The 24590-nt window shown below is 39.3% G+C and overlaps 3 protein-coding genes across 4 annotated transcripts; 1 reads left to right on the top strand and 2 right to left on the bottom strand.

Moving 5' to 3' along the window:
• Positions 1-2549: 2549 nt before the first annotated feature.
• gal3st1a (galactose-3-O-sulfotransferase 1a) lies at positions 2550-8815 on the bottom strand. 2 transcript variants are annotated; one of them, XM_075468033.1, is made up of 3 exons: positions 8331-8815; positions 4421-4562; positions 2550-3918 (listed from the first exon to the last, which is right to left on the bottom strand). In XM_075468033.1, exons 2-3 carry the CDS (start codon positions 4537-4539, stop codon positions 2769-2771), a joined length of 1269 nt encoding a protein of 422 aa, XP_075324148.1. In that variant the 5' UTR covers positions 4540-4562; positions 8331-8815; the 3' UTR covers positions 2550-2768. The 2 variants fall into 2 exon arrangements, with proteins under 2 accessions (XP_075324148.1, XP_075324149.1); XM_075468034.1 differs by lacking the exon at positions 8331-8815 and having other exon boundaries at positions 4421-4605.
• A 1072-nt stretch (positions 8816-9887) lies between these two features.
• Positions 9888-17931, bottom strand: pes (pescadillo). The gene is made up of 15 exons (XM_075468031.1): positions 17774-17931; positions 17485-17564; positions 16979-17132; positions 16642-16751; positions 16275-16446; positions 16068-16157; positions 15638-15754; positions 15441-15518; positions 13963-14052; positions 12440-12570; positions 12208-12333; positions 11741-11925; positions 10767-10903; positions 10504-10671; positions 9888-10256 (listed from the first exon to the last, which is right to left on the bottom strand). The coding sequence occupies exons 1-15, from the start codon at positions 17795-17797 to the stop codon at positions 10182-10184; spliced, it is 1737 nt and encodes a 578-aa protein (XP_075324146.1). The 5' UTR covers positions 17798-17931; the 3' UTR covers positions 9888-10181.
• A 1341-nt stretch (positions 17932-19272) lies between these two features.
• p2rx2 (purinergic receptor P2X, ligand-gated ion channel, 2) lies at positions 19273-24077 on the top strand. Its single transcript, XM_075469054.1, has 12 exons — positions 19273-19439; positions 19923-20058; positions 20156-20227; positions 20341-20416; positions 20506-20602; positions 21016-21096; positions 21193-21343; positions 22966-23096; positions 23202-23292; positions 23380-23445; positions 23547-23624; positions 23979-24077. Exons 1-12 carry the CDS (start codon positions 19273-19275, stop codon positions 24075-24077), a joined length of 1245 nt encoding a protein of 414 aa, XP_075325169.1.
• The last annotated feature ends 513 nt before the right edge of the window (positions 24078-24590 follow it).

Genomic DNA, 24590 nt, shown 5'->3' with positions numbered 1-24590 from the left:
TCTCTGCCTCCAGCTCTGAACACAGCTTTTAATAGAACATTCGCCCTTCTAATTGCCCTTCGGGGATAAATAAAGTTTTTTCTGATTCTGATTCTGATGAGAGATGTAAGTGTTGACTGAGCTCATAAATCATTTTCTTTTTCTTTTATCTCAGCCAGATTACTGTTGCAGATGTAGATTGCTACTGCTTCATAGAAATCCCTGCCAATCGATTTACTTTATTTACACTTATACATTACATGGTTTAACAAAGTACTGTTAGTATTAGTAATGCCTCTGGTACTTTCCTACCAAGATACATCAATGTCTGTAAAGAAACAAATAAGGATTCTCATAGACAGTTACATTTTTTCTCGCTTTACCTTTATGTGTCAGAGTCCTGTGTGTGTGTATATGTGAGTGCGAGTGTTACATCTTTCCTAGTGAGGATCTTGGTGGAGAACCTGGGCAGCCTCACAGGTGGAGCTCATCAGCCTCATCAGGGTGCTGGGAACAAAGGAACGGCAGAGCCTTCACTCTGTGCTGGATGATTAACGTTACTGGTAGTCTCTCTGGCCTTTTGTTGAAATTTCATGTTAAAGTTATCGACTATGTCCTGTGTACTTACCAGATGACTTGTTGACTTCGTGTTAACTGCCTCCAGGTTATCCCATTGGTTTCCCCGAGAAGAATCTGTTACGCCATCTCCTTACCTGTGGAGCTACCTACAAGCTGCCTGCCTGCCCGCTCTGCCGTTCCTCATCTCACCACCCAGCTCCACCTGACCCTTGGCTCTCTCTGGAAAGACCACCTTCCTCGCACCACTCTAAGGATTCTCCACACAGGACTCTGGACCACTTTCTGGATCTGTTTATTGTCTGTCTCCTTGAAAATAAAACCAATTCCGTATCTGGACTCTGTGGAATCTGTATTTGGGTCAAAGGTAAAATCTGAACATGTCATTATGTTTGCAAAGCGATCAACATGCTGTAATTAATGCGAGCAGCGTCTAATTTTCTTATCATTATAACAATTTTTAACAATTTAATGAAACTCGTGCGTTTCTTAGGAATATCTCCATCTTTAAATTCTATAAATGTGAAAAACACATTTTACTGTAATTCATGAAAAATAGGATTTTCTTATAAACAGAAGAAATATCTACAAAGGTCTGGTGTCGTCACCTTGGTGTATTATCTGTAACCAAAGCTTGTTTTAACAGGACAATCTTCTTATATAAATCACTGTGAGTTTAAAAGCTGATGATTTAACTTCACCTATCATTTCAATGGGAGATGATACATATTTATGCGCAATGGATCCAGAGCAGTCTTTTTCCCCAGTGTAAATATATATGATAATAAAGATGAAACAAATAGTTAAAGACAGAGAGGAGATTGTGAGCTTTTTAAACTGTTTTTTCATCACATGTAATGTTACATTTTACTTTATTTTAAGAATAAAACACCTTGCTGCAGTGGGTCATTGTTTTATGTAAATAGCTGGTAAATGAGTAACTGAATCCATTGATTTGTATGTACTGAAAACAATAAGAGTACTGGATGCATGAAAAGAACAATATATCAGTGGATGGATGCAAATGAGGACATAAGTGAATGATGCAGAGCATTAACAGGTGCGATATAAAGGTTCTGTAAATGCACAAAGCTGGTGCTTAACACTGTTTTGTCACTGTCAAACTCATTTGACTCACAGTGATTACATTTTTTTACACTCAAAATTCAAATACACCATCAGTGTGAGACAGCTGGTAAATGCAAATGCCGTTAAGGTTTCGTGCTGTGATATCAGCAGAAGGGGGAGGGCTGCCTATGACTGCACAGTGCCCTGGAGAAACTAAAATGCTGTATCATGTAGCAGAAGGCTCAGCAAACGCCATGTACTCTGAAATGAACTTGAGTTTATCTAATGTTTTCTTTACGTGTACTTTGTAAGACCTTTTCATGACAGGCGCTATGTCTGTAATTAACTACATGATATAAATGATGATATAAATGATGATGTCTGTTTCACATCCATACAGCCGCTGCTTCACAACCAAAAGTAACCACGTTGATATCTAAAGAAGTTTGTTTTCACAGTATTTATGTCTCATGGCTTTTACTGTTTTTAAAGGGAAACATATTTCCATGTTATGAGATGTAAAAATAACGTCTGCTATTACCAACCCTCTGTGTGCTAATATGCGTTCTTTTCAGATACGGACAGTTTTAGACTTCACAGACATCAACGTTTTTACATCAGCCTTTCGCATGGATCCAGTGTTTTACAACGTAAACGTTTCCACTTGTGGCGGGATAGACTCAGACTTTAAGATAAAATCCTTCTAATGCTATGTACGATTCTCCATGTCTTTAAACAACCTTCAGAAATTGGCAGGGCAACAATCAATCCTTAGTTTCAACTTAATTAATTGTGAACTTCATAGTCCATGCAGGTGCTCCATTAGAAAACACACCTATTAGAGAAAGAACGTTTTAATGTTTGAAAATTGACTCACAAACATAGAACAATACTAAGCTTCAGCTGCGTGTAGCATACGTGTTCAGTATTTGCAGATTGTGAGGTCAACAACATTTTCAACCAATCGGGTACTTTACAGTGCACAATCATGTATTATGCAAACAATTAAACCGTTTACATTTCAGCTGAATCAGAAAAGAAACGTGGCAGAATCTTTAAACCTCTCAAACTATGCACAGTCGGATATCTTTTCTTGGAATACAGTTTTTCAAAGTTGAATGAGCCTCTCTTCCTCGCATGTGTAGTCACCAGTTAATGATGTCTCGGACATGTCCCCACAGCTTGGTGATCCACAGGTTCACCCCAAGTTCTGTTAAGTATTGGATCTCTGGCATCAACATCTTACGGCACAACTTCCTATGTGCTTTGTCCACATTCTTCTTCAAGTTATAGCCCATGATAGATTTCTCTCCGATCGGCTGCCAGGGCTGCATGGCTGTCTCCTGAATGCTTCCAGCCTCCACAGCACGCCCTCCCTCAATGCAGATAGATGCCATCTTCTTGTTTCTCTTCCTCAGCTCTGCCACGTCCTCAGCCATACGCTGCCGTCCATATGCGTCTACTTTTTCCCAAAATGTTTGGTTGAAATGCTGGTATACCTTCCAGTCAATTGCATTCCACTCCAGGGCCCTGGCCCTCAGCTCAGGAGTAAGTTTAGACACAGTGGATCCTTTGCGGGCATTCAGCTTGAAGAAGAGCAAGTCATCCATCTCCCAGCAGAGTGCATCTTTGAGCAGGATCAGTGACTCCTCAAAGTATTCCACCAACATGACCAGCTGGAAACGCTTAGAGATGAATTTGATTCCCTTGTCTACCTGTGGATCATTCAGCTCCAGAGTGTTGACTTGTCCAAAGTCAAAGAACAGCAGATTTTTGAGGTAGAAAGAATTAAAGCCTTCTGGATCAAAGTAGCTGTGAGGGTCACGCAGGAACTCTGTCAGCTTGTCATCACCTGGTATCTTCCAGGTTAGAGGCACCAGTCGGCCAAAATAATGGAACGATGACTCGAAAAGCTCAGCAGGATCTCGCAGAATCGTGATGTAGGACGTGTCTGTAGGTAGCAGCTTTGCCACCTCAGGTGCATTGAAACGCATATGATTGCAGATGATATTGAAGCACATTCCAGGTCTGTAGTCTTTCACCTGTGAGCGCTGGAAGAGGGACGGATAGAAGAAGTCGTTCCTGCTGTCTGGGAAGGCAAATTTGAGCCGGTGCTTCTCACCGAAGCGGAAAAGTATGTTGAGGAAGGTGCTACTTGCTGTTTTGTGAGTCTTCATGAACATGATATCCACTTTAGGAGAACAGGGCCGTTCAGATGGTTTTTGTGAGCTGTTTGTGGTTTGCTTGGTTTGGAGCTGGGATGGACGGTGGGCACAAGAGTAAGGTACTGGGACCCTACAGAGAGGGAGACAAGCAAAGGATAAATATGCTGATGAAATATATGCAGCAAAGAACTAAATCTGAGAAGCTGGAACCAAAAACAGAGGCCATTTGGAAACTTCAGTCATTAATTCTCTGTAAAATAAGTGATCAATTTCGCTCTACAATACATTAGCAGCAGAAGAAATTAGAGAAATTGTACAACCCACTTTACAGAAAATTGTGACACTATTTAATGTATAAATAAATCATCCAAAATGTATTTTTATTGTACTATACAATAAAATTCATGCCGGCATTCCAGTTTCGGATTTGAAATGAGAACATATTTTAAGATACAATTAAATTCTCTATCTCAGCATTTTCATTTAAATAATCCAAACTATAGGTATTCTGCTTTTTACTTGCATTTCATTCAACATGCCGACCTTTTTTTTTTTTTTTAAACTTTGACACAGCTTTATTTCTACACATACGTTTTTCTGAAATACATGTACACCAGCATTATTAGTCTTACTCAGGCAGAGTGAAGTGGACCTGTGGGGTGGAGAGGCAGTACAGCAGGATCATGAAGCTGGTCAGTAGTGTACCCAGGACCAGGCCTTTGCACATGGACCTCCCTTTCCTGCCAGTCATGGTCCAGCTGAGTCAAATGAAACCTTAAAGATGTACAACATATCTCTTTTCACATATTTGTTTTAATAATCCATCTTCACATGTCACATTTCCTGCCTGCATGCTGCCCAGACTTTTTTTTTTGTTATTCTCAATTACAAGAAAGCTGAGACCTACGTTATGTTGTCACAGTTTCGACCAAGATCCCATCTAATAAGTATTAAGACTCTTAAACACAATGACCATCACACGTTGAATGAGTAATAGATAGCTGCTTGGTCATTTATTAGGAAAGTGACCTCGATGTGTAGACCTTTGTTCTTTGGTTTTCAGAAAGGTGGACATAAAAACAAAGAACACCTGGAATATATGAAGCGGTGCACTGTAATAGCCAGTGACAGAGAAGAGTTAAGTAAGCTATTTGGATATCAATAAAAGGCAATGTTCAATTTATAGCTTTTAGAATTGTTTTTTGGACATATAGGACCAAAAGATAACACTCACAGAGAGATAAGGAAAAGTCCTTCATATGAACAGGTACGTTGTCATAACTATTTACGGTAAATCGCTAATGGCAGCTCCACAAATAGTCATCTTTATGTGGATTAGAGTATAGCCATGAGGTGCACCATAATTAAAGGTACCAAAAACATGGAGCCCACAGGGAGGACACACATTCACAGTTCACCATATTTCCCATTGATAAGCCATTTAGTCACAGGGTGTGGTAAAATTGTAGAGTGAGCTACAAAACCCCTAGGCCTAGAAATGACTAACCTAGTGTTTCTTAGCTGCTCAAAGGAATAAATTATGCACTACCGTGGAAAGTGATATACTGTTCTCCCTTGCAGACTGTGGTAAGACGAGCTACCTGCTGACTCAGCAACATAAGACACAAAGTAATACCTACCACCTGGAATTTGTGGCATTATATGACCCTGTATTACCCCAAAGCAGTGCAGGGACAAGGAGGTAAACCCTTTAGAAGAAAATGTGACTCTATGTGCACAGTAAGAGAACAGTCCTTGTTACGTCCTTATCACAGTTCGAGGACATGGACTATAGTCTTCGACTTTAGGAGCTGCTGAGCAGTAGCTCAGGAGGAAGAGCAGTCACCCACCAATGAGAAGGTCAGTGGATCAACTCCAGCTTCCCTGGGCTACATGTCAAAGTGTCCTTGGGCAAGACACTGATGACTACCGATGCATCCATTGGTGTATGACTGTGTATATGAAAGCGTCTTGTTATGTATAGACTTAAGATGTGCTGTGTGAATGTGGTCTGTAGTGTTAGAAGCGCTTTGAGTGGTCAGCTACAGTCAGCTACCATTCAACCAGAGGCTCAAGAAGTTTTTTTAAAACTTAGGTAAATAAAACCAATACTACGATGTGAAATCTCAAACAAACAAAGTAACAAAAGTACTCATTCTGCAATAAAATATTCCGTGTTTACTGTATTTTTAAGCTTATCAAGGTGGGATGGATTTTAAATACTTCAGTAGTTCAGATCAGTAGTTTTCTAACCTGGAGATTGGGCCTATCCAACGTGTCACAAGACCAATGTCAGAAGACATTAGTTTAACAATGAATAATACATAATAATGATAATCTAATAATTTTTTTCTGGATTTAATCATAGAAACTGCATAAGAAGTTTGAAATAGATTTAATATTTGATAAAAACTACTTTTTGTACTTTGTAATCTACAACCTGTTTTCCCTGAATTCTCAACCTGCAAAGGGTAACTGTGCCGTCAGCTGATGGAGCACTATAAAATACAGTAGGCCTACTTCCCATAAAATTAAGATAACATCATGGAAGCAGCATGTTAATAGAAATACATAAGTAGCTTACAGGACCTCAAATCTGCACTTAAATAGTATTTGATTATAGTCCACAACAAATAAACACAAACTGTACACTCACTGTGATGTGCAGACTGTCGCGTTGGCCTGTTATTCGCAGAGTGAATCTTTCATTTGTGGCATATGACGTGAAATCACGTATTTTAGATTTGTAGTTGATTTGTTTTAATTCGAACTATATCATGATTGCATAAATAAGCCAGTATAGTAACCAGAATGTGTTCATAAGCTATTAGGATGTGGTCTGATTTTTTGTCCGAATGAATCAACACTTTCAAATATCTCACTGTTGGAAAACCTGTTTAAGATTATTATCTATTGTTATACCTAATGTTATGACAACTCTTGTCATTCTGTAGATATTTGTTGCTCAAAAGGATTTTAGTAAAATAATTATTTTACTCTGCATTGTTCTGAAAAATCTTTCTTTTCTTATTCTTATTAGAATACCAGTGATTTTACTATGATTGTGAATAGCCAGTTCAGTTCTGTGTTCTTTATCACTTTTTCACATTTGTGTGTCCTGCGATGTTTTTTTTTTTTTTTTTCAACATGTGTTTATAACCAGTTCAGCGATGAGCCCCAAACTTACCGGCAATATTCAGTGTCCGAGGGAGCGATCTGCCCTTAAAAACGGTCTAATCTGAGTTGTTTTTTTGTTTGTTTGTTTGTTTGTTTGTTTGTTTTGCTAACTTCTGTCTGATAGAAATCAACTCGGGGAAACACGGAGGTGCAAAGATGGTTCCCGTCCAATTCTTTGGTTGCCATGGAGACAACTCCTGCCCACATGATAGGTGTTCTGAAAATGATGACGACACCAGCGCTTTTCTTTAAAAACAACCGAACGCGAGGGCGCGAAAAACACGTAGTAAACTGTACTTTTCTTTAGGCATCCGCAAACTACCTGCTGCATGGTAATACTGACAAAAGCATCTTGTTCCAAAAAGGCAAAAAAAAAAAAATGCTAAGGGGATAAATAAGCCTTTCTTCCTTGACGTGATCGGTGGGCCACTTGGAAAACTCGCGAATCTCTCCATTGCCCTTTCTACCATAGGGCTGTGGAGTACCATAAGGGTCAGTTGTAGGACTACTTTTTAACCAGTATAACATCCGACGCCTGAATAGTGGTTAAGCCAATTATCAAAGCCTTGATAACTTGAACAAAAGGTTCACAAAGAGAAGATGACTCTGAAATCAAATACACTTCTTGGATTTAAGGCTCGTGTCTTCACAATGGTTGCTTGCCAGTTTCAAAGTTGGCTCTAAAACTCTGTTTTTAGCTCTTTAAATGTTAACCTCTCTGAAAATAACATTTTACAAGCCCGGAAAGCCACTTAGATCTTTCAGTTCTTCTCTTTGAGTTACTCCACGAGGCAGAACAAAAACATTTGGTGACACTTTTAGTCAATATGCTCCAATGAAGTGAGATTGTTTCCTCTGCTGAGTATGACTCCAATCACAAGAGATTGTATTGGATAAAGAAGCTGTTACTTTCGTAGTAGAGCTCGTTGTTTGCTTGAGTTTCCATAGTACAGTGCCATGTAACCTAAATGTGTTTCCTGATTGTACATAAGTAAAACTCTCATAAATGTTCACTCTGCTCAACATTTAGACTAAGCTGAGCAAATTCAACAGCCCGCATTTAGAATAACTTGATTCAGTTGATATATGCATGGCTGCACATTAAATTATCAATGGATTCATCTTTTAACATATTTTCCAGTCAGAACAAGTAAATCTAGACCAATATTAACAGTAAATACGGCTATCCTAAAGGATTGTAGTGAACAACATCCTTGTCCACCTTTCATGCGATTACATGACACAGTAAGTTCTTGCAAATCTTGTTACTCAAACATAATTACAGGGATCATCGGCAGTTTTACAGAGCATTCAACGAGGTATTAGATCAAATATTTTTCAAACTACTAGAGAAGGATTCCTTACCCTTATGCATAAACGCAAAGAGAAGCTATTGAAAGTGTTGCTTGTCCTACTGCATCGTGTTGTCCATCCAGTTCCAGATGATCAGTACAAGTTAAGCTCCCTCCTATGGTTTTTCCTGTGCTTGATCTTGACATACTCATTGTTTCAGACCGAGCACAGTCCTGTGCTCCACTTATCGCATGTCCAGTGCTGCGGATCCCATTTATCTGTTTGCTGTTCCTCTTCTCCTCTTTCTCTCCTGCCTCTCTGCATGCACACCTGATGCCTCCGGGCTGCCTGCCGCCTCCTCCTCCTCCCTCAACTTCCAATTCAAAAACTGATCTCACTGAATGAAGCACTGCGGGGAGGTTATCGAGCCACCTGTGACGTCAGGGTCCCTGCCAAGGGACATGCACTTGTCAGTTAGTGTAAAAGAGGCGGGGAGGCAGGGCAGGAGAAGAGGAGGGAAGACAGGGTATGTATAGTCCCTATTCTGTGTCTTCATACAGAGGGCCATTGAGAGTGGAAACTGAAGTTTGAGCTGCAAGCTGATAGGAGGGGTGGAAAACGGAATAAAAAGAACAAATGCAGAAATGCAAAACACAAAGGCCCTAATTGTTCCAACTGATCAAGACTGCTCTGTCTATTGTCTGAAAGGCTTATTTAGCAAGCTATGTCTATACGTGTGCACAGCTGTAAAATTTTGAACAACAGATGAGCAATTAGACAAACAAATAAACCCTGAATTGTCATGTCAGTTTTATGTATAAACTTAGAATAGCTCATCCCAAACTAACAAAGGACTCAGATAAAAATTTGGAATTTAAAATAAGGAATCCACGTTATTGCCTTGAATCATGTAAAATAGAGTGAAAACTTTAAAGCTGTGCTTGTACAACTGCCATTTTTCTCTTATCTTGTGAGCAAAAGAGAAGCCATTTCAGTACAGATTGAAATGAACATTCAACCACGAGGGTCGAGTCTATTTCAGCAGAATGTAGCAATATGTGGCCACAATGCCTTACCCAATACAGTACACACCAACTCCAACTCTTTATAGTCAGGCCCAGATTCCAAGAAGGCGCATTGATCAGGACTGCTCATCCCACGCTTGTCATGCTGAAGCACGACACTGCTGCTTTTGTTCCAAAGGGAGTGCCTTTGCACCCAGAGTGCCAGGCTGAGACCTGAACTGGGTGGGCATGCGTGGAATGCTGTTCTGGGTGTCACGGGAGTGGTGGGAGGGGGCAGCAAGTGTCACAAATTGTGCTCGGAGGCTTAGGAGTGCAGGGCATGACTGTCCTGGCCTTTGGCCCGCGGGGTTGCAGCACCACCCCAGAGGGCATAAGGGCGAGCGCTCATTCGTCATCAACACCCACTGCCAAAGTGCGGACCAATCAGTTAAGGCATCCAAAAAACGGCAGCAAGAAAATTACCTCAGCCTCGTCACAGATGTGAACTCTTCGGCCTAGTGGTACATACACCATTTGCATCTTTTGGTGTGAAAAGACTGATGGGTTGCCTAAATCATAAAGAATCATCAAATAAATGGCCAGCATATACACAAAAAAAACAGACTCAATACACTGTTTTTATTTTAAAATAGATACTAAAATGAAGTGGCAGGAGTCTGGAATAGATGTGGTCATACAAACAAACAGAGGGCAATTACTTTTACATCAATAATTATACAATTTGCATAAGCAAACATCCTGCACTTCTGTATGAAATTATGCGGAGGTCATGCATCTAAATCACACCTCACACAGAGCTCTCCAGTACACTTAAAGGTTTTATGACATGTCAGCTGTAATGCACTCTATCTCATGAAGTTTTATACATAAAGTCAGTCTGAGTGTGACTTCATAACAGTTATTTTCTGGTCTTCTTCTTCTTTGCTTTTTCAGCATCATCATGGGCTTTCCTCTTGGAAGCGAGCTTGTTAGCCTGTTAGAAGAGATTGAACGCAGTTAATAAAGAGACAGAAGCATTTTTTGGTGTTGGTGAACTCAGGGGGTCATGGCTGGGTTCTTCACACAGCAGCTACACAATACTGACAAACATTCTTAGATAAAGAGCAGGTACTAGCAAAGACTAACAAAGAACCCAAAGTTAAAAATGTTGGAATGTTTTCTTTTCACATAGCTGAGCAATCTTATCTCCACGTGAATACATACTCAAATACAAAACGCACCTCTCTGATTTTCCTTTTCTTTCCGAACATGATCTTGTCGTAGAGATACTTCTCCTTTTTCTTCATCATCATGATGGCGAGACGTTTCTCCTCGGCTTTCTCCTCCTGCTCCAAGCGGGCGGAATTTTCTGCTTTGACTTTTCCAGGCGTTACTTTGACTTGCAAAGACTGAAAAGAGGAGGCAAAAATCAGAACAAATTTTATAAAACTTTATAAAAACTGCCACAACAAGTGGCAAGAAAACAGTATAAGAAAACTCTTACTTTGCCCTGGGATCTTTGTTCTTCCATCTTCTTAAGGTTGATCTCTTCATTTTCTTCCTCCTCATCCTCCTCCTCCTCCTCCTCCTCCTCCTCTTCTTCTTCTTCTTCTTCTTCTTCATCTTCCTCCTGATCTTGAGCTATGATGGAGGAACATGTTGCATGTATTCAACCAGTCTAAAGCTAAGCAAATAATTTGTTTTAAGGGGCAGAAAAATATTTGAAGAAGTAAAATGAACTTAAAATAATCTTGTGTATAAACAAGTACATTAACTGCACAGCAATATTTCGAGCTGTCTTTAGGTAATCCACCCATCTGTCCATTATCTTACGATTATCCGAGGTCGGGTCGTGGAGGAAACTCTGATATTCCTCCACCCAGCGACACTCTCTACCTGCTCGTGGGGGATCCCAAGGCCAGAAGGAATATGTAATCTCTCCAGTGAGTTCTAGGTCTGCCTCTTCCCATTATGCCCAAAAAAAAAACCTCCAAAAGGGAGGCCACCAGGATGCATCATTACAAGATGCCCAAAACACCTCAGCTGACTCCTTTTGATGCGAGACATGAGAAGCAGCGGCGCTACTCCGAGCTCCTCACACTATCTCTAAGGTTGTGCCCAGCCACCTTCCCGAGTAACCTTTCTTTAGAAAGAACCCCGTTCTTTCCAAGTAGCTTATTGTAAGCAGACCTGGCAAATGCGGAGACTAAGACATGCGTCATAAAGCTGCAGTGTTGTCGAATGATGGGAAAACTTATCGGGGAAACATTTCTATATAATGCGAGTAAGATCGGTAATAAGAAAGATGCTGTTTATATGTCAGTGTCTTACTCAAAGTAAGGTTTTCAATGAAATATTGCAGTGAACATAAATGTAGCCCCAGGCTGTTAAATACACTTTCACTTAATTATGTTATTACTATTTAATGTTATCAGAGCGCTGTAAGAACACAGATATCAAGAGATTGCCAATACGCACCAGTTTTTTCTCCTCGCTGTAAGGCCATTATCTTCAGTTTCTCTGGGGGAACGTAATCCCCATCCTTCTCAACAACAAATGGAGACAGGTGAGGAGGAAGAGTCACTCCAAGGAAATAGTCTTCCACGGGTAAGAGTATTTTGGCATTGGCACAATCATACACCCACTGAGGCTGGATGTAGTACCTGAAAAGAAAAAAAAAACAAAGGATATTAGAACCTAACGGCAGAAAGTAAAATATGAAATGACGAGCTTGCCATTTCCTGCTTCTCTCTTCCTCACTAAGATGAGGAACAGGGTACGGCAGAAAGATGACAGAAAGGAGGAACGGTAAAAGACATGGGAATGTAAAAGGAACGCAATCGGCACGCTTCCTGTATTCAGGATTTCTGCAAGAAAAGTTTTGCACTTAATGCTTAAACAGCAACAGAATGATAGAAGTCAGGAAAACCACGATCGTTCTTTACCTGTTCATGTACTGTTTGTCAACGTTGGGTCTATCAACAATTTGATGCGTGATCGTCTCATCCGTCACGTCGTACTTGCTTCCAATGCAAACAGACTTGTCCCAGGACACTTCACCACCAAAACATCTGGAAGACAGCAGAAGTGAAAAAGATTTGAATCAGTTTGAGATTCACATTGAATTCATTTCTTTCTAAAGGTTCTGTGAGTTTGACTTCTACATGTCATGCTCACCTGATGGCAAAAGCTAGAGACTCTCTGGGCACTTCTCTGTTAAGGAAGAACTTGAGCCCCTCAAAAAGCTTTTTCTGTGCTTCCAGCTGTTTCTGTTCCTTTTCTTTAGCTTCCATCTTCTCCAAGTCCTCCTGGAGAAAAGAAATAAGGGAAAACATTAAATTTGCAGTTTCTCTCTCTCTCTGAATACCTTTCAATGCTGGACCCACGATAAAAATGACAAGGTAAATATGTTTAACACATTTATTGTGTGTCCCAACATTACACACATTGTCATCTCATGGCCAGTTTCCCAGTCAAACTCAAGGTCTGAAAACCAAAGAAATCTCTTAAAAACAATAACACAACAGGACCTGACATGAAAGCGGATTTACTTTGGTTACAAGCACGAATACGGAATGAATTACTCCTACTTTAATAAAAAAAAAAAAAAACATGCATTTGTTTTCGCAGTGCACAGGATTTTTGTGGCACTGGAAGTCAAAGTAAAGACTAGGGATGTCACGAGAGCCGATACTTCGGTACCAAGACAATTCTGAAAACGTGACGGTACTCGTTTTTCTGCAGTACCGTAGATACCGTTGGTACCGGGGATGAAATTCCTCCGGACGTAACCTGGGTACCATATACACCTAAAAGTGTTCTAGTGTGTCGTTAAATGCCAAAGAAACATGGAAGACGGCAGCTGCAGCGACAGCTCCGTCTCGACTCTTCGAAAAGAAAAATAGTAAGAGTCGTGTCTGGAAGTACTTTGCGTTTGAGGCGGATGATGAGGGATTAATAATAGATTCGAAAATACCTATGTGCAAAAGAGCTTTTCAGACGAGGAGGAAACACTTCCAATTTAGCCAAGCACCTCAAAGACAGACATCCAGATTTACATCAAATAATGTATCTCCTTACATTGTAAAGACTAAAGTTGCGTTCAAAAGACGTGCGCAGATCACCTGTGTGCCGGTAAGCTAAAGCTACAGTGCACATGCGCGATAGAATATCCCACTATCATGGTTCTGATATTGCCTGATCTCAATTCAAATGGATCAAATGTTAACAGTGGTTTATTTTTTATTTATTACTTGTAGGCTACATGCCAGTGCCACCGTTGTTTTTTGTAATTTTCAAATGTTTTTAATAAATGAGTATGTTGAAATATATGGAATTGTTTTTTTACCGTGGTATCGAATTAGGTATCGAGAATCGTGGAATTTCACTGGTAGTTTATAGTTCCTAACAAGGTTATGCATGTCTGTGGAAAGTCCCTGTGGTGGGCTAATGGTTGATCATTTTAAACCAAACAGGGAAAAACAAGATTCTCGAGTGAAAGGCACCTCGACTGTAGCAACCACATAAAGCTGCAAATCCCCAGTCGCTCCAGACAACAAAAACTTTTCTCACCTCAACCTTCAGAGATTAATTAGGTCATCAAGCACTGTTTTTGTGTACGTTTTCATTACATTGTCTTTTTTTTTTTTTAAGCATCATTGAACCAAGTACAGAAAATCTTATGGTGCGAGTTTTCTTACGCCTTCAGCAGGAAACTGGTCAAGTTGAGCCTCCTCTTCTTCTGCTGCAGAAACCACACGTGCCAGACTGGCACTCAGAGCCGACAGTTTCTGCAGAGGGAAAACAACAGGATCTGAACCACAACCTTTTCAGTACATTAAACTGTAAAGATGTATTATCTATACATCTATACAGTGGATAACTATATTAGGAGAGAAGTTGAGTTGGGGAAAAAAAACTGCATGAACAATGCAGGTTTAGATCACCTCTGTTAAAACAATGAAAGATGTGTGGCACCTTACATACACACATATGAATCAAGAGGGAATCTTATCTTATCTGTATATTTTTTGAACTGCTGCCTTTAGGTATAGAGATGGTACTTTGCATTAACGGCAACAGATGCCACCTCACAGTGGCATGCCTCTGGCAACCAGTCAAATTTTAGTTTACATTCATGTCTGGCACAATGTTTCCAGGCGAAAATGCTTCAAATGTGGATGTTGCTGCACATAATTCTAAAATGCAGATACTCTGCTTACTTATCCAGAAACAAACACTCAACTTGGCTGTTTAGAAAACCTGTCCAATCACTACAGTTTTAATGTGGGGACCAAGAAATAACGACCCATGTCTGACCTAAAGTAAAATGCAGTTACAATCTCCCATGCTTTCCCTAAATTACATTGTTAAATGATAGCCAGAGAAGAGTTGTTGGTGAACAGTATGAAGGGGATTACAAGGGAGTTCAATTTTGCCATAATTATCTTCCGCATTCTTTGATTATGGGAAAAAACTACTTCTGTGAGGCCCTAAAGTAGCATACATTTGTCCAAATTTTTTAAAATTTATTCGAGTCCAAATGTACATTTGCAAAACACTTGAAGGAAGACATTAACAGACAGATGTAGATGTAGCTGAAACAGAACCCCTGCCTGGTGGGAAATGCATAAAACCTCTATAAGAAATGAAAAAACAATAAGGCCTTATATCAAACATTAGACGGACATATCGTATCACATACCAAAGATCTGACATTCCCACTCTCTTCACATCCTAACTGACCAGCTGGGCAATCAACTAGAAGACTTTGGATCTCTTTCTTCAGCACTCTGTGAGCACAGCTAAATACAATGCCATCACTGTCTGCCTGAAACTGTAGCTCTATTGCTATTTTTAACCATTAAATCTCTGCAGTTGCTCAGAGCAACAATAAATATGTTTTATGTCCCACAGTGCCGTACAGAACAGATTCAGCAAGATAATAACTAGATACCCAGAAAGACAAAGATTTTAGTTAAGTTAGCCATAGTTTAGCCTTTTTTTTAAATTTTTTTATCAAGAGCTTCATAAACAATATTCCACACATCCTTGTTAAAAATGGCAGATAAAAAAAATGGATGAGTAAAAAAGTAAAATATTAATCCTAAAACCATCAATGTGATAATGCACCCAAACTAAGAGGTCTAACAGGTTCATCAGAAGTAAAGGGACTTACCTCTGAGTAGCTCTCTGAATTCATGGCATAGTCATCCTCATCCTCTTCCTTCAGCTCTGATTCCGTTTTGCTATCCAGCTGCAAGAAAGAAAGAAAATTAGCAGAGAAAAGGTGAGCGAGGACTTGACCCAACCTAACATTCATAAATAATCTATTTATGAATACAGAAATTTCATTAGAAATAGAATCTGAGATACCTTCGGTGGGTAGACCAAGTTGAGAGAATGGTAGAGTCTAAAGTTGACAAACCCCTGGAGAGTTGTGTAGAACTCTGTGAAAGTTGCCATTACTCTGTAGTCAACATCTGTTGGGTGCTGAAAGAGCAAAACAAAAATCTCTTAGAACCAAAAAAAAACAAAAACATTTGTTTCAGTTGTACGGGCGCAAACATTAATAGTACTTTTTATCTTAAGGAAAAAAAAAATTGTGCAATATGAGTTTGGAAATTTTAATCAAATTGCATCCTTAATAAATATATACAGCAGTGAACTAACTGTGGTCTTCATGTTTGTTAACTTGGGTGCCAATTCTGACAGAGCTGTGCCAGGCTTCAGTGTACTGCCATAGCAACAAAACAACTTCATTAGTATAATCCCTGTTGGCCACATTTCATCAATCTGCACTTACATCATGGGAGAACTGATATGGTACCAGCCATGTAATGAGCTGCCCCATCACCTCGGCTTGATAATATATTCCCTTGATGGAGATGAAAACCTATCAGGAGCAGACAAAATGTTCAGTGCATTACAGAGTACAGTCAAACTCTCACAGAGTCATACAAATACCCTGTTACCAGTCCCTTTTCAGTTATTGTTGTGTGTAAACTTTCACCTTACGAAGAGCACGAGCTGCAATCACATAGTTCATCCACTCCACAGTAAGCCGTCTGCACAGCTGGATCGTCTGCACATGGCACTTTCCTGTTCTGGCGAACGTGGAGAAGAGGAAGCACATGCAGAGGGCGTCGTCGATATCACGGAGGGCATCGATGAAGGAGGGATACCTGTCATATAAAGGAGCACCAGTGAGACGGTGCAATTTAATATGCGACTGTTCCAACCTCACTTTTTTAAAAGAAACAAATGACTGCCATGCCACCGTTTAGATGGAGAAATTCCCAACATCTTATTTGACACTGAGAAAAATCTATCAAGTTAAACTACGCCCTCTAAGGTTGAGTGGAGAATAACCGTCTAACCTTTCTTTGATGATGTGGTCCAATTTATAGGTGGGCTTGTTTTCTCTCAGCCTTTCCACTGCAGACCACTCTGTTTTTCCATAAGCCTTCTTTAGTTTACGCACAAATATCTGTTGGTATAAAACAAGTAGGCAGTTAAGACTTACAACACAGCTGAACTACAAATGAAATAAACCGAAAAGACAGAGACACATATCAACCATTTCATTAAATCAATAGAGAGAGAGAGAAAAAATGCATCATTGACCAAAGACAACAGAACAAGTCAGTCATTTTTTTATAGGTCAACTCTTTAGAGCGAGGCATGTTCAAACAAAGGTGTCGGATTTTAAAATACCTTGTACTCTCTGAACTTTCCCACAATTGGCTCATGCAGAAGAAAGCGGATGTCTTTGAGCAGGTAGAAGGTCCTTGGAGCAGTTGAGCCCTTATTGACCTTCTTCTTGTGTTTTGGCTCATGAGGATAGATGCCTTTAAGGATGCATAACCGCCTGGGAATCAGAAATGAACGATATGCTTTTAACATGACTGCTGGACATCCAGATTTGGAGCTCCATGAAGAATTAAGATCATCAGTGGTTTATCGCTAGTCTCTGAAACAGAATATTTCAAGATCTGGGCAGATAAGATTTTTAGCAAAAACACGTGTATGATTTCAGACTTGGTTGTAAAAGATTAGATTCATAACTCACATAAAAAATAAAAAAAAAGGATACGAAGCGTGAGAAAACGCATTGACATATTTCAACAATAAATAAAAAGATTATAAAATGTCAGATTGCACCGTATAAAAGCGTGCATTTGCAGGGCACAACCCCAATCCAATCAGCACTGTGATGTTACCTGAAGTCCGGGAGGCTCAGCAGTAGCTTCTTACGGGCTCTGTTTCTGGTGATGTAGTTGGTGGCTGAGCCCCTCTCAAACTGCAAGACACAGACATAGGTTGATCATAAACTCACACAAACTGCCGCATAATCATTAACAAAATGCTTCTCGTGCACATCTGCATCCAACGGACTCTACTGTATCAGGAATAACAAACTCGCAACTAGCTCTGAGAGCTAACAGCCTAGCTTGGTAACTCCTGTGTTCCTGTCTTTTAGCTTAACTTCTGCGGTACGTCAACTCTTACCTTTTTCTTTTGGATACCTCCCATTGAAAAATGACAAGAAACTGTCCAAACTAGTCTATTAAAATGTAATTATCCAAAATAATTAAGCAGTTCACAGCTGAACTCAACATCCAGCACCACAACCCGTACCGCACGTGTTGTTTGACGTGCTCAGGGGAGTTGTGTTGAGCATCAACCAGGACCCAGGGGTGACCGTTTGTCTGCCTGTTAATAATACTGTTTTTTTCCACGTTCTTTTTCCACGTAATTATTTTTTGCTTGGTGAATATTTTTAATTACATACACGACTGTTTCAACATATCTGTCTTTTAAAACATTTATGGACAATTAGCATATCGATCATGTGTGTCCAAGAGGGTGTTCTGATATTAATTCAGAGAAGACATAGAAAGAAAATGAATAAATAAATTAAAATTAGTTTTTTGTTTAAGCTTGGTCATCGTGATCCTCAGCACTGAGTCTTTATTATAGCGATGTATAGCTGGGTATTGAATTTTTCCTTTCTTTTTTAAAATCTTTTCTTTCTTTTTCCTATCTTTGCTCCTTTTTTGCATTTTAAAGTGGGTCAAATGAGATTACTTCCCCTTTTGTTAAAAACTAATCTTACGTTCGTCTTCCATTTTTAATGAAAGTACAGGGGATTTAAAGCCCGATCACTCGTAAAAAAACGCACAAAAACAAAATCAATTTTTTATTTCTCTTTACAAAAAAGGCAACGTGTGTGAAGAAACCTACCTTGATATACACTGAAACATAGGCCTCTATCATGTTTGGATATAGGCCAAATCAAATTATAACTTTACAAAAACATCCTGCATACAAATCTAGGTGTCCTGCACAGTTTTTATGAATTAGTTTTTTAAGATTTTGGCTTTTTACTTGTTTATTCTTTTAAATATTTAATTTATTCTAACGACATACCATTGTATATGACATCTAAAATGGATGCAGTTATATATTTTTGCGATCTAATTGTAATATGCAAAGTAATTAATAATTTAACTACAGTGAGCCATACATACACATGATAGTACAGGGGTTTCTAATAGATCAAGGCAAACTTTTTTGTTGGCCCAAAGACTACAGTAAAACTGCCCTCTGTCTCATGAAATGAAACTGAAACAGTGTATTGCACATTTTTTCCTCTAATGAGATTCAGTGATGAATAGACACACTTCTTTGAAAAGTGAACAAGAAGGCTTGATTTTCTGACCTTTCTCACACAGAAACAATTTAGATAAGGTGACCATTATGTTTATCCGTATATCTAATTTTCTTTCACTTTATTTACATCACTTACTTTTCATATTCAGCATGAAGAGCATGAGATTCACCATCTGTGGGCCCCACCCCCCTGTCCTCTCCCTCCCTCACTGGTACCAAGGATGTTTGAACTGGATGCAGGCTGGAGCAGGGCAGCAGCAGAGAGTGAGAGAAATAATGTAGAGAAGCAGAGATAGACCCCTTGAGAAAATATTGACTTAATCACATCCGTGGATATGAGTGAAGCATTCCACACCATTATCACGGGGCTCCGTGACTTTATAAAGGATTACTTTCAAAGTTTCTGGGACTATGAGACCCCCAAGGTGATGGTGGTTAAGAACAGTACTCTTGGAGTCATTTACAGAGCTGTTCAGTTTCTTGTGATCACTTATTTCATCTGGTAAGTTATGAGCATGTCTGTATTGATGCATGACAAAGAACAATAGATACAATTCAAATCTTGATTGTTAATTTTTCTGTATAGGCTGCCATAAGATAGCATTTCATATCGAAGATAATCAGTATTTCTTTGAGTGTATGAGATGTCGAATTTTATAAAAAGGAAATTCAGCTTTAAATTTTCATAGAGAATTGTCCCTTTTTCATGGAGAGCTGCAAAAGAAAAAAACTAAAGAAAAAACATAACCAATGAAGAGAGCAGTTTTTAGAGATAAGGGGTGTGTAGATCTAATAATTCATGTAAGCATTTCAGAGCTAATTCATCTTTTAGTTTTGGTGCCTTGGATTGAAGTGCGTCATCTTCTTTTCTTGGCTTCGGCGAAGAGTGTTGAATAGATCTGGAGTAACCCGATACCTCCCATGGACTTTCACATTATGGTAGCAAATGTGATGATTGCCTCTGTCTGTTCTATCTTCCACAAAGGTATGTTTTTATAAGTGAAAAAGCATACCAAGAGAGTGAAACCCATCCAGATAGCTCCGTTTATACTCGTATGAAAGGCACAGCAGACCACGGAGATGACATCCTGGACACTGTGGAGTACGCTCGACCCTCAGAGGTGAGCTGAGAATAACTAAATACTTCCCAGACTCTAACAAAAACATAATTTCTTCATGCTGGAACAATGATCTTTTTTTTTTTACCTTTCCTCTTAGGGTGGTGATGTTATCAGTACATTACTGAGAAGAGAGTTCACTTACGATCAGAGGCAAGGCACCTGTGCTGAGGTTAGAGGTCAACAAAATGTCTTTTCAGTAATAACAGCACATGAAGCATAAAGTAGCAGGTATAAAGACCCTTTCATCCTCCCACGACTAAGCTATGTCTTTTGTCTCTTCAGTATTTCAATGTTACCAATGCCAACTGTACGACAGACTCTGACTGTGTCCAGGGGGACGTAGACTTTGAGGGCCACGGTACTACTGCTCTCACGTCATCTTTCCTCACATCTGGTTGGTTGGTATTCACCAGGTTTTTTTCCTCTAATTCAAACTCTTTATTACAGGCAGGAGGACTGGAAGATGTGTTCAGTACTACAATCATACCTTCAAAACCTGTGAGATCCAAACCTGGTGTCCTGTTGAGGAGTATGCTGTAGTACGGTAAGACAGGTGATTCATAATCTACCAGTTTATATGCACAAGACGAGGTCCAAAAGGATCTCAGCTTGACCCTTAAAGAATATTACAAAAAACAAAAAAAATGTTGCAAAGATGCAACTCAAAGATACACCCGAGACTAAAGTTAATTATATTTGTATGAGAAAAATTGGATACCACAAACAATATGCCATGAAAATGTGTTATAGAGTAACAGGATATTCACATGGATTGTCTTTTGGCTGTGGAAGGAGGCAGAAGATCCAGGAGGAAACCTATTCATTTTTAAGGAGAACATGGAGACAACCCCCCCTAAAGTGGTCCCCATCAACCCGATGGTTCAGAACGTTACTGATGTGAGGTAACAGTGCCATGGTGCCTTCCCTTGATAATTCATTACTAACTGTCTTCAACAGAGAACCACCACTAGTGGAGGCCATCAATTTCACCGTGTTCATCAGGAACTCTATCCACTTCCCCAAATTTAAGGTTTTGAGGTAGAGTAGCTCCAACTCCCCCCTCCCCCCAAAGTCAATGATTTTGGACCTTTCGGTTGCAGATTTTAATAATAAGCAGATTCTTCTCTTTTGCAGGGGAAATATAAAGGAAGCCCCACACAAGAAAAAAAAGAGATACCTAAATAAGTGTCATTATCACGAGGATGAAGACCCCTACTGTCCAAACTTCCGTCTGGGTTACATCGCAAATCAAGCAAGGGAGAATTTCACGGAGCTCTGCAGTACTGTAAGTATGAGGCCTCTATTGCTAAATGGGTCAGTGGCTGAAACCATGAAGATCGTTCCTCATTTGAAAATGCGTTTTTTAGATTTTTTAATTCATCATTTTCAGTTTTTTTTATTCATTCATGTGACAGGTTCTTACTTCCTTTGATCAATATAAGTAAGAAATGTACGTGGGCAGACATGCTACAATGGGAATGAATCATGTGATATTTACAGACCCGGCTGTATTAATGGATGCACTAAAGCATGCAGACCAACACAATACAAAATAACCAATTCAAATGTAAAATGGGTAACCAAGTAAGCAAAACTGCTAAATACTAAAGAAGTTTTGAAAATGAGAAAGAGTAGCGGATTACTGAAAGATAACAAAACAAAACAAAACAGCAGAATTCCTCACGTTACTTCAGTTAAACTTACGTCTCTGGTAGTTACAGTTTTAAATCCAAAAATCCAGATCTAGAAACTTTGTCATGAATGATATATATCGTCCTGAAATCATTACAAGTTCCTCAGGTACATTGAACAAACTTTCAGTTTTTCTGCAATTGGCACAATTGACAGATGAGTTGTAACATTTCCTCTTCCATTATCAAGCTCGAGCCGGCGTCAACAGCTGCATTATTAAACTGAACAGAAAATATGTTGACTGATAAACTGGCAGCTTTCCATGTATCTGGAAAAGCCTTTAAAATATTTAAAGTCTCATGATGTTTGTAAGATATTAAGCCAAAGACTCCCTCTGAGACTTAAACATTACTTAGAAGGTATTGCTTGTACTAACCAGGCATTCACAAAAAATCTGCTCAAGCAGCAAAAAGCTGCCCAATCTCAGTGGCAAAGTACTGTACTTAATTAGGCTTTCATGATTCTAATGGATGTCCTGTAATTTACTTACATTCAGATTTCCTCCTTTCACTGTTTCAAATGTCCATCATAATTTATACAAGTCCATTTCTTAGTTTGATACCACATTTATTTCATACTACTTCTAACCACACAAACAAGATAAACAAATTTTTTTAAGCCTTTCTCAAATCAACGGTAACCTGTTTTGTCACGTCTTGTCATTGACCAGCTATGTGAATTTTCTAACCATGTTCTGTCAATGCTATTTTCGTCCCCTTACGTTCATCTCAGATATTCAGTCTTTCCATTTTGTTTGGACCGACACTATTCAAAACATGTCCAAGTTCACTCTTAAGAGCACTGCTCAAATGCTTTTCAGTGAAAGGTAGTGATATGTGACATGTGTAAATGATTTATTCCATCTCTGGCCTATTTCTAACTATTAAACCAGGGCTTGAGAGGGCATTTTTGATCAGCATACTTCATAGTGATCATCTATGACCAGCCATCATCTAGCAGTAGTTGTGTTAGTTTTTGAAATTAGATTCCCTAAAACTGTAACCTCATACCCTGAGTATCCCCTCAGTCTTTGTGTATTTCTTTTAAACTTACCATGAAAAATGGGCAATACAGAAGAATGATATCAACAGACATGTAAGATAACAGAATAACGTACTGTCACAGTGATTTGTAGGAGGCACATTTATGTGTTAAAGAAGAAATACCAAACAGAAAGGCATTGCTTCAGATATTTGTTATGCTGTTTGTGTTCAGGGAGGAGTGATTGGGGTTTTCATCAACTGGGATTGTAACCTGGATCTGGATCCTTCACACTGTAAACCTATGTATTCATTCCGCCGTCTCGACCTCCGAAAGGATCAGGACAACTCTGGCTATTATTACAAGTTAGCACCGTCACCCAACAGTGACTTTGATACCGTATATTTGACTTGAATTTAGTCACTTAGGCTTAAGAAAAGTGTAACTGTTTTTATCATGCGATTGTCCAGGTTTGCCAAATATTACAATAGGAATGGGGTAGAGTCTCGGACACTCATCAAAGCCTACGGCATTCGTCTAGATATCATAGTTCATGGACAAGTAAGAGAATTGTCTTTAAGCACAACAGTGTACTTTCTGCTCATACTTGTGATTATCAGTGTATCACTGTGTGTCAATTCTGTGCAGGCGGGTAAATTCAGTCCCATTCCAACCATCATCAGCACAGTGACAGCTATGACCTCAGTTGGGATCGTGAGTAATGACTACATGACATTTCATACAGAGACTTTGAAGTAACAACAGTTTTCACCACAATATTACTTACTGATTTTTCCTCCTCTCATACCCTCTAGTGTACCATCATCTGTGACTGGATCATGCTGACATTCATCGACAAGAATGAAGTCTACAGTGAGAGAAAATTTGATGAAGTGAGTAAAAAGCACTGGATTTCCATCCTTAACTTTTCATGAAAGGTTTCGTATTTTACGCAATGTGTGAACTGAGATAAATGTTAAATCATTTCAAGTGACCATTATATACAAGTATATAAGTATACATCTGTATTTTAAATGTAAAAAACAGTCGGATGTTCCCCTTCTCCATGCACTTCCATAGAATTCCCTCTCAGCTTCTTACATTTCAAGTAAACGTCTGCAGAAACCACTCTGCTGTACTTAACAACTATCCTACAGCATGGCTGTCACTCACACATAAAGGTGTTTTGGCATATTTTTTTTTACATGTAGTTACGTGTCTGAGTGAACTCTAATTGTACTTTGCAGGTGATTAAGGAGCCCACAGTGCACATTCCCACAGAGCTCAGCTACATCAGCAGCTATGGCTCAAACCATTCGGACCTGTCAGACGGTGTTCCACTCTGATGTGCTCAGAGCTGCCTCAGCTCTCAATCACCAAATACGCCAATTCACTTCCTCCAAATGACGGTGGCAACAGCAGATCCCAGTGGTTTCTATGTTATCTGCAACATCTTAGTGATGGATTCACAATGCTGTGCTGTGGTCAGAGGGAATACACAGAGAACCACGTGCCTATGGCAAACCCTTTGAAAGACAGCTACTGTAGTTCTCTCCGTGTTACTTGATATACAGCAGGTTCAATTCCTATCACCTCAAATCTCTATGGACTTCAGATTTTCACCGTGGAATGAAACCTGCTTCTCTCTAACTTTACAATATGCTAACACCATGTAGAGAATGTGTTTATTTTCTCAGGATGAAAAAGCTATTTCATAGCAGAACCATAAGTGAGAATCAGATTTACAAACCATGCAAACTATACTTCTGTATTGCAAACCTTCTGTCCATTAATAAATGTCCGCTGTTAACTTATGTCACAAACACGAGTGTTACTATGTTAGCCGCATGTTATGTTCA

This window comes from Odontesthes bonariensis, chromosome 6 (genome assembly GCF_027942865.1).
Source record: "Odontesthes bonariensis isolate fOdoBon6 chromosome 6, fOdoBon6.hap1, whole genome shotgun sequence".
NCBI classification, from domain to species: Eukaryota; Metazoa; Chordata; class Actinopteri; order Atheriniformes; family Atherinopsidae; genus Odontesthes; species Odontesthes bonariensis.
The sequence above is the reverse complement of the archived record's forward strand: the minus strand, read 5'-3'. Positions and strand labels throughout refer to the sequence as shown.

Bases quoted from the DNA above. Each gene is read 5' to 3' on its own strand.
- gal3st1a (XM_075468033.1), bottom strand. From the start codon at position 4,539: ATGACTGGCAGGAAAGGGAGGTCCATGTGCAAAGGCCTGGTCCTGGGT. The intron at 3,919-4,420 runs GTAAGACTAATA...CCCTCTCTGTAG, and splicing joins GTCCACTTCACTCTGCCTGA to GGTCCCAGTACCTTACTCTT.
- pes (XM_075468031.1), bottom strand. From the start codon at position 17,797: ATGGGAGGTATCCAAAAGAAAAAG. The intron at 17,133-17,484 runs GTAACATCACAG...TCTGATTCCCAG, and splicing joins CTGAGCCTCCCGGACTTCAG to GCGGTTATGCATCCTTAAAG. The intron at 16,447-16,641 runs GTTAGACGGTTA...TTTATATGACAG, and splicing joins GACCACATCATCAAAGAAAG to GTATCCCTCCTTCATCGATG.
- p2rx2 (XM_075469054.1), top strand. From the start codon at position 19,273: ATGAGTGAAGCATTCCACACCATTATCACGGGGCTCCGTGACTTTATA. The intron at 20,228-20,340 runs GTTAGAGGTCAA...TTGTCTCTTCAG, and splicing joins GGCAAGGCACCTGTGCTGAG to TATTTCAATGTTACCAATGC. The intron at 23,446-23,546 runs GTGAGTAATGAC...CATACCCTCTAG, and splicing joins CTATGACCTCAGTTGGGATC to TGTACCATCATCTGTGACTG.